Genomic DNA, 14,749 nt, shown 5'->3' with positions numbered 1-14,749 from the left:
TTATACATGAGGTTTTTAGAACTTCTTTGTTGCAAACTTTCGTGCAGTTTTTGCAGATTCATTCACCTTACAAATCAAACACAAGTTTTCAACGATAAATCTTGGTCTGATACTAATACTGATTGGTGACCAAATCGATATGTATAAGCATAGTTATCAGATTCTTACTGAACCCAGTGTTGGACCAGAAAAATGAAGAACCAAACCACTAACTGGTCTAATTTACTTGTTGGATCAGTTATTGTTAAAAAATTGCAAAAAACTGGTTGACCTGACCTGTTTTTGGATAACCCATATGAATTGGCCAGATCAATAAAATCAATTCAGTTTTGTAAATATAGATAAGATTACTCAAATACCCATGACTTAAATGTTTTCATTAATTAAGAGGGTAATTGTATCAATTTTGAAATTAGGCTTAACATGAGAAAGAAAGTAATCCTCTCTTATTTAATCGCATCATTTTTTAAGATGCCCTCTCTTCCTCCGACCATCTCTCTCCCCTGCCTCAGCCCCTCCAATCATTATTCTCTCTCCACCTCTCTTCTCATATATTCTGTTCATATTGCAACACTCTGTTTTAGTGATATTTACTTGTTACTTGTTAGTTTTCTCTATTTTATTTGCTTTCCTGCTCTGCCTTTTTGTTGGTTTAATTTTTTTGCTTCACTTTGAAAACCTCTTATTTATTATTAGGTCTGACTTCCTACCTGAGGTTTTCTGTTTATCAATATGGAAATGTAGCAAAACATTAGTAACTGCTAGTTTTGAAAATGTAATAATCAGTAATTGTTGCTGTTGATGGTGCAGCCAATCACTTGTGATGTGGACAATGTTGTTGTTCATCTTACACCTTTGAGCAATACCTAGTATTAATGTAATGCCTTCCTGTTGCGTGCCCAGCCCTATTTTTGTTCTTTGAAAGAGAATAATCCATTCTTCTGAAGTTATTGCCCAATAATAATAGAATTTGGATGAAATCATCGAGTCATTTATTGACCTAAAGCTAGATTAACTGCAGATGATTGTATATATCGGAATACAAAAAATTAATCATGTCTCTAAATTTCTTTCCAGAAATTGGTTTTCCATTTTTTTAATTTACTCTTCTATCTTAATAGCTAAATGGAAATGATTTCCTTTTGCATGTTAACTAACAAAAAACATTGTCAACATAGAATGGAACCTGCCAAAGGCTCATATGCAAAAGAGTGGGCTCGTTGGGAGAAAAGGCTGCGAGAGATTTTGTTTGGAAATGCTGATCATCTTAACTCCATTCAGGTGCAAAACCATGTTAGGTTTTTATTTTGCACATTGTACAATTTCTTTTACTACAGTCAGCAAAGGTGATTCCTTTCTGTACATGGTTCCAGTTTAAATTCATGTAGTACATTATCATGGCTGTGACAGCATCTTTGTGCACCCTATATATATGCATATCATTTATCCTGACCATCTAGTATGCAATTGTTATTGAAGTTACAATTTGAAAAAACATTTGTTCAATGTAGAATCTACTTGAAAGCAATAATATCATTATCTGTATAAGTAAATGCTATTAAAGTTACAATCTACAGAAAAACCATTGTTTAAACTTTAATGCACCATGTACAGAAAAGAAGTCAAATAATACCAATTTCTGTTTGATGGCTGCCATTTTCCTACCTCCCAAGGCATATAATCTTAATATCTATTATAACAACCTTTATCATGTGCATATCTCCTTAATTAGTTATTCTATCAACTATTGATCAGCTAAGGTGGATTTCATTCTTCTCTTGTTTGGTCTCCATCATGTAAGTTATTTCCATTATCAACTCATTTTGATTTGTCAAGTAGTAACATGATGAACAAGAGAGACACCAGTAGAGTTCTCATGATAACAATCATAATCAATTATACAGAAAATGTAATTCTTGATAATGGAAGAATATATGAAGTATTGATACTTCCTATATGTTTGTCATAGATTCTAGTAAGTTATGTCAGAGGGTCTACATGGCACTGTCAATGACTTCTTATCCTTTTCTTGATTGTCTAGAATGCAATTTATGGAATATTTTGATATTTGATCCTGTTGATTGAAGCATTTTACTGTATGTCATCCATATTTTGTATTCCTTAATTTATCATTTTCTTGGACTTAAAAGTAAACAAGGTAAATGCATATATATATATATATATATATATATATATATATATATATATATATATATATATATATATGGTTCGGTAAGTTGTTTATTTGTTCATATTCATCTGAGATATGTTGGCATCTACTTTCTAGGTTCCATTTGACTACGCTGTGAAACAAGTCCTAGAGCAGCTGAAGGATGTGGCAAAAGGCGAGTACAAGACTCCTGATACTGAGAAGAGGAAGTTTGGTAACATCGTTTTTGCTGCTGTCACACTGCCTGTCGGAGAAATTAAAAACCTCTTGGATAAGGTAATACCTGATCTATGCATTCTTGTATGCAGTATTTTGGACCTCACAATCCCTCAAATTCCATTGGTACCATTCCTGTTCTTACCTACTCGCACTGTAATTTTACAATGTTGTAACTGTCGTCTAGTGGTACTACAGTAACCTCAAACTTTTGTTTCTGAAACAGTTAGCGAATGAGGATCCAAAAGCCAAGAGTTTCTTTGAGGACAAAAGCTTGGTGAACAATCTGATGAAAGCGCATGTAACGCTTGCCCATAAAAGAAGTCATGGTGTCACTACTGTTGCTAGTTATGGTGTCTTTTTGAATCAGAATCTCCCTGTTGATTTTACGGCATTGCTATTCTCTGACAAGCTAGCTGCTTTAGAAGCACAACTGGGGTCGATCAATGGTGAAAAGATAGACTCCAAAAATGAGTGGCCTCATGCGACGCTTTGGACTGCACCAGGCACAGCACCGAAGGAGGCTAATACACTGCCTCAATTGGTTTCCGAAGGTAAAGCAACAAGGATCGACATTGTACCACCAGTTACTGTAAGTGGTGAACTGGATTTCTATTAAGTGCTCTGACCAGGCTGCCCCTGCATCTTGGTGCAAGAATTGAACCACAAATTAATAAAAGGGAGATTTCCGGATGAGGCCTGTGGATTCTGTACAAAGCAGATAGATGTTCTATGCAAGTTGTTCGTTGCAGTTTTGTAGGGAAATAAGAAAGATGTTATAGCCACGTAGTCCAAGAGCATGTCCTCCTGGGTGTTGTGATGTTTTGCTTTTATTTATCCCATTATTTTTATGAGCTTGAATTTTTGTAACACCGAGCTTCAGTTTCGACACATAGGATATGATTCTCAACATTACATGGGCACAACCTTTGTAAGTTGTTTACATGAGTTGAGTTGAATTCCAAGGAGAAGAGTTGACCACCTGCTTTCCCTTGATTGTTTTGGTGATGGATGATAGTGCTTTCCTAAAGAGAAATTTTTTTCTTCCAGGATAGCAATAAGTCATTGTCAAGTCTTCAAAATGTGAAAACATTTGGGAACATTGTTCACTCAATAAATCAGTGTTACTGTTCATTTTTCTCCCCTCTTTCATGTTGATTTCTTCTCTTCTATTTATGTTCGACAAAGCCAGTCTCCTCGCGCATATAACTCCAGCATTTAGAGAGCGAAAGTTGCTTTATCAGGAGGAACTCACTCACATATCATGTACTCCTCCTTTATATAGGGAGAGAGAGGTACAAGAAAATGACACAAGGAAAAGGCCAGCAGGATGCGGGCACATGTTCGCACAAAACCATTAGAAAGAGTAAAGCTCAATGAGCTCGGTATAGAGGGAGGGTCTTAAAGCTGAAAAAAAAGAAAGGAGAGCGAGCGAGAAGATACTTTGCTCAAAGTTTTGTTAGATCTCTCCTTTGACTACCCTTTCTCTCTCCTCGCGCATATAACCACTCCACATGTTGTGCAGATTGCAAACATAGAGATGGTTTCCAAGTAAAGAAAACTGGTGAGAATAATAAAATGAATTCTATGCTTAAACGTAAAACAATGAGTTACAACAATCTCTCTCTCTCCATGTAATAAATATAATATGGATGTTCTTCGCTGGAAATTTGTCATGCTGATCCACTGAAGTTTGCACATACACTCAATGGGCTGCTGTACCTCGCATGTGAATCTTGAATGATCTCCATCAAAAGACTTTGACAATGGACTCCAAATGCACATGATCTTTCCAAAATTGTTAAACTACTAGTGGCATTTCGGGACTGAAGGTGCTGTCACACCCTAACAATCAATCAAGACAGTCAGTCTCTCTTAACAACCAAAAAGAAGTGGAAATCAGTGAGTGCAGCTTTTGAGTTCTTCTTGCAGCCGCTGGGACTTTCTACGATCAAAACTCATATAGAGTGCTTCACTTTCACAAGTCGCCTACACCTATCTATCTAATGAGAGAGAACCAGAAATTTAGGTACGCAACAGGGAACAGTAGCTCGCTGTTTTCTCAACGCAGCTGCTCTTCATCACAGAGGACGATCCCATGTTCCCAACTTGATCTTCTTAATATGTAATCTTTGTTACCGTCAGCTGTCGGCATGTGACTCTCGGTGTGGCTGTAAGCGCAGACTATTTTAGTATGGAAGAAGCTTTAGATCTAATCCCTGTTGGTACTGCTTACCCATTGACTCTCTGCGTCTCCTCCTCTTTTTTTATGCTAACAATTCGCACACCGAATTCAACTGCTTCACGAGCCGAATCCAATGGCGTTGAGCCACTCACTTAGTGTGATCATCACGTCTTCATTGAATCCAAGTCGTCTCTGTGATCTTAGTTAACCCCTCCCACCGAGTGGGGAATCCAGAAGTGGAGCTCGAACGAGGGAAAAGGATTGGCAATTCATCTCACGAGTGCACTAGTGATATCACTCGTGCACTTCCATCTCTCTCTTTCTTTTCTTCTTCCATCCACAACTTTCAGAGGGCACCTCCTCCTCCTCCTCCTCCTCTTGTGCGTGCATGCAATGATGCATGAATCACAGTAGTCCGATGCCCACTTGCAGATCATGAGATGCAATTTCCAGCCTTTCGATGCTCTCCAAACTCTCGTTAACCATAACTTGCGTAATCAAACCCTCCTTTCTCTCTCAGCCAAATCTAAGCATGCTAGGATCCTAGACCGGTGCAGTTCAGACCTCAAAACAGAGGCCATTTGAGGAGCTAAATCAAGCAATAGTGTCATCCAATTGCTTTGCGCATCCAAAGGCAGGACTAGGCCTCTCTACCTCCTCATCAAGCATTGAGCCAGCTCTACGGCGACCTCCAAGGGTAGGCATCGGCCAGCATCGAGTAGCCCAAAGTTCAAGGAACACACTTGGATCTATCTCTCAGAAGCTAAACCCTACCTTTCTCCATGCAACAAAAAAGTGGGAATTCCTTTAAACATTCCCATTCCCTGTAGTTCACATCCCTGTAACCGAAGGGTGACAGTGGTCTCACTGTCTTGGAAGGGATGAAAGGACAAAATGGAACTCAAAGAGAGGAGAGACACACTACTCTCACACCCCCCATTCTTCCAACACTTGTACTCATCTACACACACTAGCCTATCAATGAGATTTTTTTCTCCCAGTAGATGCGAGGATTTCATCTACAGAAGCGACAGTGAAGCAGTACAATGATCTCACTGCACCGGAAGAAATAAAGGGGTGTATATATATTATATTATATTATATTATATATATATATATATATATATGATATTTTAATTTAGATTAGTAGTCTCTAAATTATACATTATGATATTATAATTTTTTAATATAAGATAAATCATCCTAAAACTCTAGTGTTAGATGGGGCTCCCAAGCAGCAAGATGATATTGCACCTTAAATAGTTAAAAATCGATGTTAGATAGTTTTCTAATTATTTTCGTATATTATGTCAACTACGATAAATAGTACAAAAATTATTATTTTTAGATAATTTAGATCACTTTCATATGTTATAAAGCGTCAATCATCTCAGTAGCTTAAAACCCCCGATTGACATAAGGCTAGATGTGGCTCCCAAATAAAACATAATTCTAGTCAAAATCATTATCATATATGTTAATTAATATTTTCAAAATATCTATTGAGGTTTTCAAACCTTAATTTTTGATAGATGAATTCCATATCTCATCATTAAATTAAAATTTTAGGTTACAAAAATATTAAATTCTAAAATCTCAAGTATTTTATTTGTATTTACTTTGTGATTTAAAATCATTAATATTAATAATAATTATAAGTGGTTAATCTGGTTTTGTAAAATGGATTTTTCACGATAGTGGCATATAATTTCTTAGTATAATATAAATCAATAAAATGATATTTTTCAGGATATTTAAGTAAAAGAAATTTATTTCTTCCCTATTTATTCGTCAGCTTTGCTCCGATTTTGGGTAACAAAAAAAAAAAGCCTCAAAGAGGAGAGGGGGAGAGAGAGAGAGCGCTCAACGCTTGCGCTTTATTCTCTTCGCTACAAATTGGATACTTTGCTGTGCCCCGAGGACGAGGTTGAGGAGAAAGAAAGGGCGGTGTCTGTGAATGTGAGCGCTCCATTGCTTCCCCCATTCTCCCATTCTCTCTTTTTTCTTCCGTTCAGTGCCCATATCAGAGTTTCTGTATCCAAAATCTGATCTTTACCACCCTGCATTGCGTTAGACTTGTAGCCCGAAGCTTTAAATCGAAGTCCCATTTGCGAAAGGAGAGGTTTTTCGTTCCCTTTCCGCTTTGGACTGGAGAGGATCCTCAGGCTCCTGCTCGGTTCTCGTTGTTTTCCGCGATAGACCCTCGGGTGATGTACCTTTGTCGAGGGTGATAGCCGGCTTTCTCTTTTCCTGCGGCTTCCTAGTTCCCTGATCCATCTCCGTGGGAAAATCTTTCGAATCGGTCTTTTGTCACGTAGCACGCAGAAAAAGGGCGGCTTTTGCTGTTCTTCTCCATTGGGATCCAAACAAGGCCCAGATTTCTGAAGGCTTCTAGGTGGGGAGGGGAACCACCTCGCGGCGGCTGCATGAAGGAGTGCTGAAACAATGAGAGATGAGAACTCGAAGAAAAGCAAGGTTTTCCTGCCGAAAGATTTGATTTTTATCGTTGTGCCTCTGTTTGGTCTGAAAGATTGCTGATTTGGTCCCGTTTTTCCCTCTCATTTTGTTGGAGAAGCTATCATGGTCCAAGACGCTTGTTAGGAAATGGTTCAACATCAAGAGCAAGCCTCAGGATTTCCATGCGGATGATGATTTAGCTGGAGAAGGTAGTTCTAATTGCTTCTATTCCTATGGCAGTTGTTCTCATGCTTACAGCTTTAAGTTGTTTTGTGTTGAGTTATCATGCAGTTGTTCTCATGGTTAGAAATTTCTACTGCATGAATTTGGATAGGGGATATTATATTTCTTCTTGGTTGCTTTGCCATATGCCCTGCTTGTTAGTAGGCTTTCGCCTACATCTGCAACTGAAATATCATCCTGTTGATGTGTTGTGCAGTACTAAATCTGTTCCTTTGGCTATGCATAAACTCGTAAAAGTCATTAGAATATAAGTACACCAGCCAGTAGCCACACCCTTTTTCTTGGTCTCTTCCTTTTCTTTATTCGTTATTCTCTGTGTTCATCAGGAGGTGATGGGGAATGGAGGACCAGCTTCACAGAAAGGGAGACATGCACAGTAAAGAAAAGCAGAACAGGTATAAAGTATCGGGCTTTCTCTGGTTAATAACTTTGGACCACAACTACATAGCTAGTTTCTTTTGTTTCGCCTGTGCCGGCTTTCACAATTTCTTTCTTGGTAATTTTCCTTCATGGTCCTCAGAGCGATTGTACAAGAAGAATTACGATCGAGTTTGGCAAGGAAAATTAGATGTTGACGCAGCTCAAAGTACAGATGTTCAGGACTACAAGTAATCTTCCTCTTTTTTTCTTTGGCTCCTTTCAATCTTTTTATCTTTGAGTGGCCTCCAATTTGATATGTGATCCAAAAATGTTCTACCCTTTGGTTTCTAGAATTTTTCTCTCGACATGGAATGTAGGTGGGAAGTCTCCACCGAGAAATTTGAATCTTGAGGAGTGGATCCATGCTTCACCTCCCGCAGACATATATGTTTTGGGGTTAATTTTTCTGCTTTCCTCCTGTAAATTTTAAGATATTTGAAAGAAAATAGAAACACGCTATAGCAGTATAAAATTAGTGACACTGAAGTAGTTTATGTCAACTATATTCCTTTTTTCCTTTCAGATTTCAAGAGATCGTTCCTCTCAATGCTGGAAACGTCCTCGGCGCAGAAGACAACGTTCCAGCAAAGAAATGGCTGGCGCTTATTAGAAAAACACTGAATACTCTTCCTGGCACATACAGTTGCGGCAGCTATAGTATATCATCCCCTGTTCCTGATCCACTTGTGGAACTAGATGCTGATTTTGAGGGGTCCTCAACAGGGAAGAAAAATTCATCATTCTTCCACCGGCGTTCGTTCCATTCCATGAGTCGTAGTATGAGTATTGATGGTGATATCATGGTAATGCAACCGAGGTTGGAACGCCGGTTTAGTGTTTGTGATCCGGTGAGCATTGTGAGCAGACCAAGTAACTTTGATCCCAGTTTTAGATGTGGAGGCTTATTCGATGACAAGAAATTTGGGGGAGAATCACCTTCTACAGGTTTTTTCTCACCGTTGTCATGTGCTTATGGTGATCCAGCATACGTGGAGGAACGGGATATTTCGTCATATCACTCTAGGTACTTCCTATCAACGATTTCATCAATTTGATTTGGTTCCGTTCTTACTGATAAGTTTTATATCTTTTAGAAATTCTGAATAATGCTATGTTACGGTTCTAGATATTGCTTGGTCGCAAGTAAACAGATGGTTGGCATATTTCTCACAGTTTGGGTACGAAGTGAAATCAGAGGTGACGTGAAGAACTTGAAGGTTTCTTGTGTTGGCAGGGGATTAATGGGTTATCTTGGAAATAAGGTAATCCAGGTCATGGACTGATGTTCTACTTCACTTAGTATCTCATGCCTTAAAGGACATGAATGCTGCAAAATCATCTCTTCTTGACTCCTGATTGATTTAATTTCTGAAGTCATGCTAAAACCATCCCTCTTCACCCCCACCCCTCCCTCAAATCCTTTTATTTGTGCATTTGTATTTGTTGCAACTTCGACAGTTCCTTTTGTGTGTGCTTGTCCTGAATAAAAAGAAGTCTTCTTCTTTTCTTTCCAGGGTTCAATATCAATCAGCATGTCTTTGCACCAAACTAGCTTCTGCTTCATCTGTAGTCATTTGACGTCAGGACAGAAAGAGGGGGATGAACTACGGAGGAACTCAGATGTTATGGAAATTTTAAGAAAAACTAGATTCCCTCCGGTGCATAGAATATGTGATGAGAAGTCTCCCGAAACAATTCTCGATCACGAGTAAGCCTGTTATATTGCTATTCAATTCACTCATGTTTCTCTCAGACCACAAAGGGCCAGCACTCATGAGAAGCATGCTCTGATTCCTTTTCTTATGTCAGTCGTATCATATGGCTTGGAGATTTGAACTACCGCATTGCTCTTTCCTATCAGTCAGCAAAGGCTCTAGTTGAGATGCACAACTGGAGAGCACTGTTGGAAAAAGATCAGGTGGTTCACCATTCTTTTCGACTACATGTTTCTTAGTGTTGCTTTTTGGTTAGCATATTGTAAGATTATTCTGAAGTATGGAAATCTCTCAAGGTATTGAATCTAGTTCCTTTTAGATTCTCTCTTAGGAGTGCATAAAGGTCTCGTGTGGCCCAGGAAAAGCCATTATTCTTCAATTCCTGTTTATGCATTCATAAACTGGTTGTATAAGTATCTAATCCCTTTTTGTCAGAACAGCTTCGGATAGAGCAAAGATGTGGACATGTTTTTGAAGGGTGGAAAGAAGGAAGAATATTTTTTCCTCCAACTTATAAATATTCAAACAACTCAGACAGATATGCAGGGGATGACATACACCGAAAAGAGAAGCGGCGGACACCTGCATGGTAGAATCTTAAATAACCTCTTTGGCAAAAGCTTCTCATTATGTGTTCTTAGTTTCTAAAAGTTGCATCTTTGTCTTTTTTATTATATCCTCAATTTTCTGAAGCTAATAAGGGCCCTTTTTTGTTCTGTTGAAGGTGTGACCGAATACTATGGTATGGTAGAGGTCTTACTCAATTGACTTACTTGCATGGAGAGTCTAGATTCTCCGATCATAGACCCGTATACAGCATTTTCAATGCAGAGGTTGAAATTATCGATCGCAACCGGTTTAGGAACATGGGCTGTTCTAGCTCTCGGGTAGAGGTGGAAGAACTCTTGCCTTACTCACATGGTTTCACAGAACCCAGTTTCTACTGTTGAGGCTGAAAACAACTGAATAAAAATAAAGGTCATAAATTTTGTCTTTTATTGAAGAGTCAGCCAGGCATGCCATCATTACAACTCCTTTTGGCCTTTTCTACGTGACATCGTGCATTGTTGATCACTTCCTGTCATTATTGATTTCTTTTCTCATCACTGCAGGTTGTTCTGCACTTATTCGGCCCAATAATTAGCTTCATAATCTTTCTGTACTCGGCATCTACCAAGGACAGCAGGTGCTTATTCCTCATTTAAACAAATCCAATAGTTCAAGTAACTGCCTTCTTTTATATCTATAAAATTTGTCTGTGAACAGTTCAACATCTTTCCATTCATAATATTTTTGATCAGATTTCTTACCCAAAGTAAATTTCAACTATGGCATGTTTGTATTTGAATTCTATAGACCTGCAATTTCAGCTAAATTTATCTTGTCATCTATGGTTTCCAGCAACCACCAGGGAACAGACACTTAGAGATTAACCCAAAGGTAATTGCTTTTCCTTTACATTTGAACTCATCTCTGAAACTACTTTCGGATTTACAGCTTGCATTTTCTGCTTGTCTGACTGCCAGGAGAAACTATTTGGTTGCTGAACATCCAGTCAAAAGTCTTGTACAAGGACCCCATTCCAAAATCATTTGGCTACTACTAACAACACAAATTAACCAGCTAATTCTTTTCTTTCATTCAAACAAGCAGTCGGACAGTTCATTAGGTTGATCAAGGAAGCTGCCCAGAGAACCTGGATCACTGTGGTACTGTTAAATAGGTGTCATCAGATCTCAAGTTTTGATCCATATTTGTTCTGACTGAGTGTAAGGAATTTTTGGTAGAGGATTAAGGCAACAAACAACTGTGTGTACAGTTCTTTCTGTTATACATGTTGGGAAAAGGGAAGGTGGAGATCTGAGTTCACTCATTGCCACAGTGATAAAGGAATGTGGCTATTATATGTTTAAAGGTCATGACAGATGGTGTTTTCACTGAAAAAGATGTGCCATTGATGATATATAGATGTTACTTTTTCTTTTTTTTTTGCTTCTTTTTTTACTGGGAAATTGTTCTAAAAGCATGAACATGACAGATCTGGTTGGCAGACCTGGAGACATGAACTTTATGAGGACCCAAGAAATTGTCAGAGTACAAGTGTGTATATATATATATATATATATATATATATATATATATATATATATTGGGCTATACCTTTTTGGTTGTTGAAAGATCAAGTGGGGGCATTCATTATAAATTCATGGATCACAGTATAAAACTGCTGCTTGGGCTTCTCTTTTGGATGAACAGTGAGTTACATCTCATGGATATCATTTAAACTATTTGAGATGAGTTGACATGTGCAATCTTTCACTCTTTTTATCATGCAAATCAGATGTTGAAGTTACTTTATTGATATAAAAAGCAGGGCAACCAATCCTATTGATGGAAACTTATTAGATTTGGGTTAAGAACTAAACCTAGTGCAGTGTTTTCATCATCCTAATGTCAAATGAGTTGGGGCATTTGCTGAGCCCATAATGTAGAATTAGATTCAGATATCCAAAATTTGTGAGATTATGAACTTGTATGCGACTTGATACAAACATGCATACAAATTCATCAAAATATATCTTAATCCACCTTGAACATGAACTGCTAAAAGTGCATCAGAGTTCTTCAGCAAGACAGAACTCGGCTTACAACACCTGCATCTGAGCTTTGAGGCCGACGAGTTGTTCTTGGCATGGTTTACGTTGGCACAGAGATCTGAGACTGCTCAGGTCACACCAATCTCCTCTTTCAACGCAGACCTGTCAATGTTGTCAGAAGTACTTGAAGCACTGCCTTGACAAATTGCATAGAAAATGATCTGACGAGACATCCAGCCACAAGTAAACATGAACTCAGCTTTTATCTCTGCGACCATGAAAACTGTCACTCCATGTACAAAGTTTCTGAGGGAAGCTGTGAGACTTGTTTTGATTAGAAGAAGACTGCTCAACTGAACAAAGAAAGAGAGAGAGAGATGGGAGAGATTTCTGCACTATCTTCCTTTGTGATGTTCTCTCTCTCTCTCTCTCTCTGAGCTTTTGGACAATCCATCAAGCGAACTGTGTTGATCTTTTGCAACCAACACGTATTTTTAATGTCTCATTGCAGAAGGATCTCAAATATACTCAAAAAGAACCATCAGACCACGGTAGACATGCTGAAGAACAAGAAGAAGAAGAATGCGTATCCACGTCTCTGCCAAACCTCGGACGTCGGCACGAGCGGCGAGACACGCGTGGGAGGGAGCCGGGAAACGACGCGACGGGGCACGTACGTCAGCGTTCGTACGTGCCTGCTCGTCAATCAAGCCCGACGCGCTTACGCCTTCCGAGGCTCGTCGCAAAGAAGTCTACGTGATGTGTGCATGGCTCTGTCTTGGCACGTACGTCATGAGGTGACTCTTTCCTTGGCTCACTCGCTGGTCGTATAAGAGGCTTGTGTCAGAGAGAGAGAGAGAGAGAGAGAGAGAGAGAGGAATGAGGTGATGGAAGTGGCTGAGATGGAGATCACTGTTTCGCGTCTTTGTGCACGTTACTGTGCTATTAATGTTGAGAGAAAGATACGTAACATCTGCAGTTATAACATAAGAGAGGTATAGAGAAGGATTACCATATGATACATACAATACTGATCATTTTACAGAATACTAATCAGATAAAGCTCACATTTTTTGTTGCACGGCTCAGTGGAGTTCTTCTGTAAGATGATTGAAACGACACCAAACATTTTACTTGAAAGATGATCGATCAACATGAAATGCCTCGACAGAATCTGCTACGTATATCGTAGCCTACTTCGACACACACACACACACACGCATCATTTATTGGATATGATCAAGTTAGATGGGTGATGAACTGAACTGGTGCTTGCAGGAGCATCATGTGGCGTGCGTATCAAGTTGTCAGGTGTGTGTGTCGGGCTCTCTTTTGTGTGCTTGAGTTGATGGTGCCATTTGAACAGTGCTTCTCATGGGACTGTGTGTTTTGGGCAACAAGAAGCAATAGAGAGAGAGAGAGAGAGAGAGAGGGAGGGAGGTGATGTCACACGAGTTGGAGTGTGTGTCATGGTGTGTTCCCCGTGGCAGTTCCCAAGGAGGTATTGGGGTCACGCACCGATGCATGCTCGAAAGGCCGATGAGATACATCGCCGAAAGGGAAAGCCGAAAGATAAAGTGACATGCCATATGTCGTCACCCTCGCGTGACACTTTTTATGGGGCTCGGCTTCAATGGTTTCTAATTTTATCCTTTCCTTTTACTGCCATTTCCATGTCCTCCAAAGGTTGCTACGATAAATTCTCGAAAAATATTTTTAAGTTTGAGAAGTTTTCAAGAATTTTTCGGAGAGTATTTAAACTTTTAAAAAAATTATAGAATAATCTCGATTACTTGCAAATATTATTTTTCTTTCATCTTCGTTGAACCTATCACCGTTTCCCGGCATGCACTATCACCTCCGCCATCGTCCATTCGCCCTCGTCGGACCAAAAGTATTGCGAGCATGGGTGTGGGTGCTTACATCAATCCTAATTGCTCTAGTCAAACCTTAGGGTTGTCATGCGTGCGAAAGGGATGATCGATAGGACTAACTCACATTTGAAGGTGTAAATAACTAAGAAAAGGGATGTAGATGACTGACGTTGAGGTGAAGGTGTAAACGACCATGAGAGGAGAGAGGGTGGCAAACTGGGCATATGGGATAATCAACGAGGCGAAGGACAATAGTCGACATGAGTATGATGGTTATTTTTGAAAAAAAAAAAGATGTTTTGTGAAATTTTTTTAAAATTTGGATACTATCCGAGGAATTCTCAAAGTAAGAATTTCTTTGGGAATTTATCCTTATGTAAATATAAAAAAATATAAAGTATGTATATATTATTGCACCAAAAGTTTTTTTGACCTAACAAGAGATTTTAGAAGATATTTAGTAAAATTATAGAAAGAAGATAAATATTTTATAATGATGATTTATTGACATGTGAGAAAGCGTATCTAAATCTCCCCTAACGGTTTATGATATTTCACTATCATAATACAAATGTTAGTGGATCTATGGAGCATGAATGAACGATTCTATGGGTTATATATATATATATATATATATATATATATATATATATATATATATATATATATATATATATATGTATGTATGTATGTATGTATGTATGTATGCATGTCTCTTTATTTTGGGTATTTTCTAAAAAGTTACACTCATTTTGATTTTTCTCATTATCCTTCGTTTTTCACCATCGTTGTTAGTTGCCTCTACTAGACCCATCATCATCTCTTATTTCCTATGCTGCCTTTCCTCCTTTTTGTCCTATTGGAGCTAAGAT

At 38.6% G+C, this 14,749-nt stretch overlaps 2 protein-coding genes across 3 annotated transcripts in view; both read left to right on the top strand.

Annotated features, from left to right (window-relative positions):
* LOC135638720 (tRNA ligase 1-like) overlaps positions 1 to 3,520 on the top strand; it is a 37,120-nt gene extending 33,600 nt beyond the window's left edge. The window contains exons 25-27 of the mRNA XM_065152030.1: positions 1,179 to 1,281; positions 2,288 to 2,446; positions 2,613 to 3,520. Coding sequence (XP_065008102.1) covers positions 1,179 to 1,281; positions 2,288 to 2,446; positions 2,613 to 3,005 — 655 coding nt within the window. The 3' untranslated portion in view covers positions 3,006 to 3,520. The remainder of the gene's footprint in view (positions 1 to 1,178; positions 1,282 to 2,287; positions 2,447 to 2,612) is intronic.
* Positions 3,521 to 6,431: 2,911 nt separating this feature from the next.
* LOC103983791 (type IV inositol polyphosphate 5-phosphatase 7-like) lies at positions 6,432 to 11,390 on the top strand. 2 transcript variants are annotated; one of them, XM_009401073.3, is made up of 14 exons: positions 6,432 to 7,046; positions 7,147 to 7,237; positions 7,598 to 7,666; positions 7,792 to 7,879; positions 7,983 to 8,087; positions 8,215 to 8,715; positions 8,818 to 8,953; positions 9,206 to 9,399; positions 9,501 to 9,609; positions 9,847 to 9,995; positions 10,131 to 10,384; positions 10,519 to 10,592; positions 10,808 to 10,846; positions 10,933 to 11,390. In XM_009401073.3, exons 1-11 carry the CDS (start codon positions 7,017 to 7,019, stop codon positions 10,354 to 10,356), a joined length of 1,698 nt encoding a protein of 565 aa, XP_009399348.2. In that variant the 5' UTR covers positions 6,432 to 7,016; the 3' UTR covers positions 10,357 to 10,384; positions 10,519 to 10,592; positions 10,808 to 10,846; positions 10,933 to 11,390. The 2 variants fall into 2 exon arrangements, with proteins under 2 accessions (XP_009399348.2, XP_065007757.1); XM_065151685.1 differs by lacking the exons at positions 6,432 to 7,046; positions 7,147 to 7,237; positions 7,598 to 7,666 and having other exon boundaries at positions 7,807 to 7,879; positions 8,009 to 8,087.
* Positions 11,391 to 14,749: the final 3,359 nt, after the last annotated feature.

This window comes from Musa acuminata, chromosome BXJ3-5 (assembly GCF_036884655.1).
Source record: "Musa acuminata AAA Group cultivar baxijiao chromosome BXJ3-5, Cavendish_Baxijiao_AAA, whole genome shotgun sequence".
Lineage (NCBI taxonomy): Eukaryota > Viridiplantae > Streptophyta > Magnoliopsida > Zingiberales > Musaceae > Musa > Musa acuminata.
This window is presented reverse-complemented; position numbering and strand designations above follow the sequence as displayed.

Coding starts and splice junctions, on each gene's coding strand:
- LOC103983791 (XM_009401073.3), top strand. CDS start 7,017: ATGAGAGATGAGAACTCGAAGAAAAGCAAG. Junction 7,880..7,982: donor ACAGATGTTCAGGACTACAA/GTAATCTTCCTC, acceptor TTTGGTTTCTAG/AATTTTTCTCTCGACATGGA. Junction 9,610..9,846: donor CACTGTTGGAAAAAGATCAG/GTGGTTCACCAT, acceptor TTGTCAGAACAG/CTTCGGATAGAGCAAAGATG.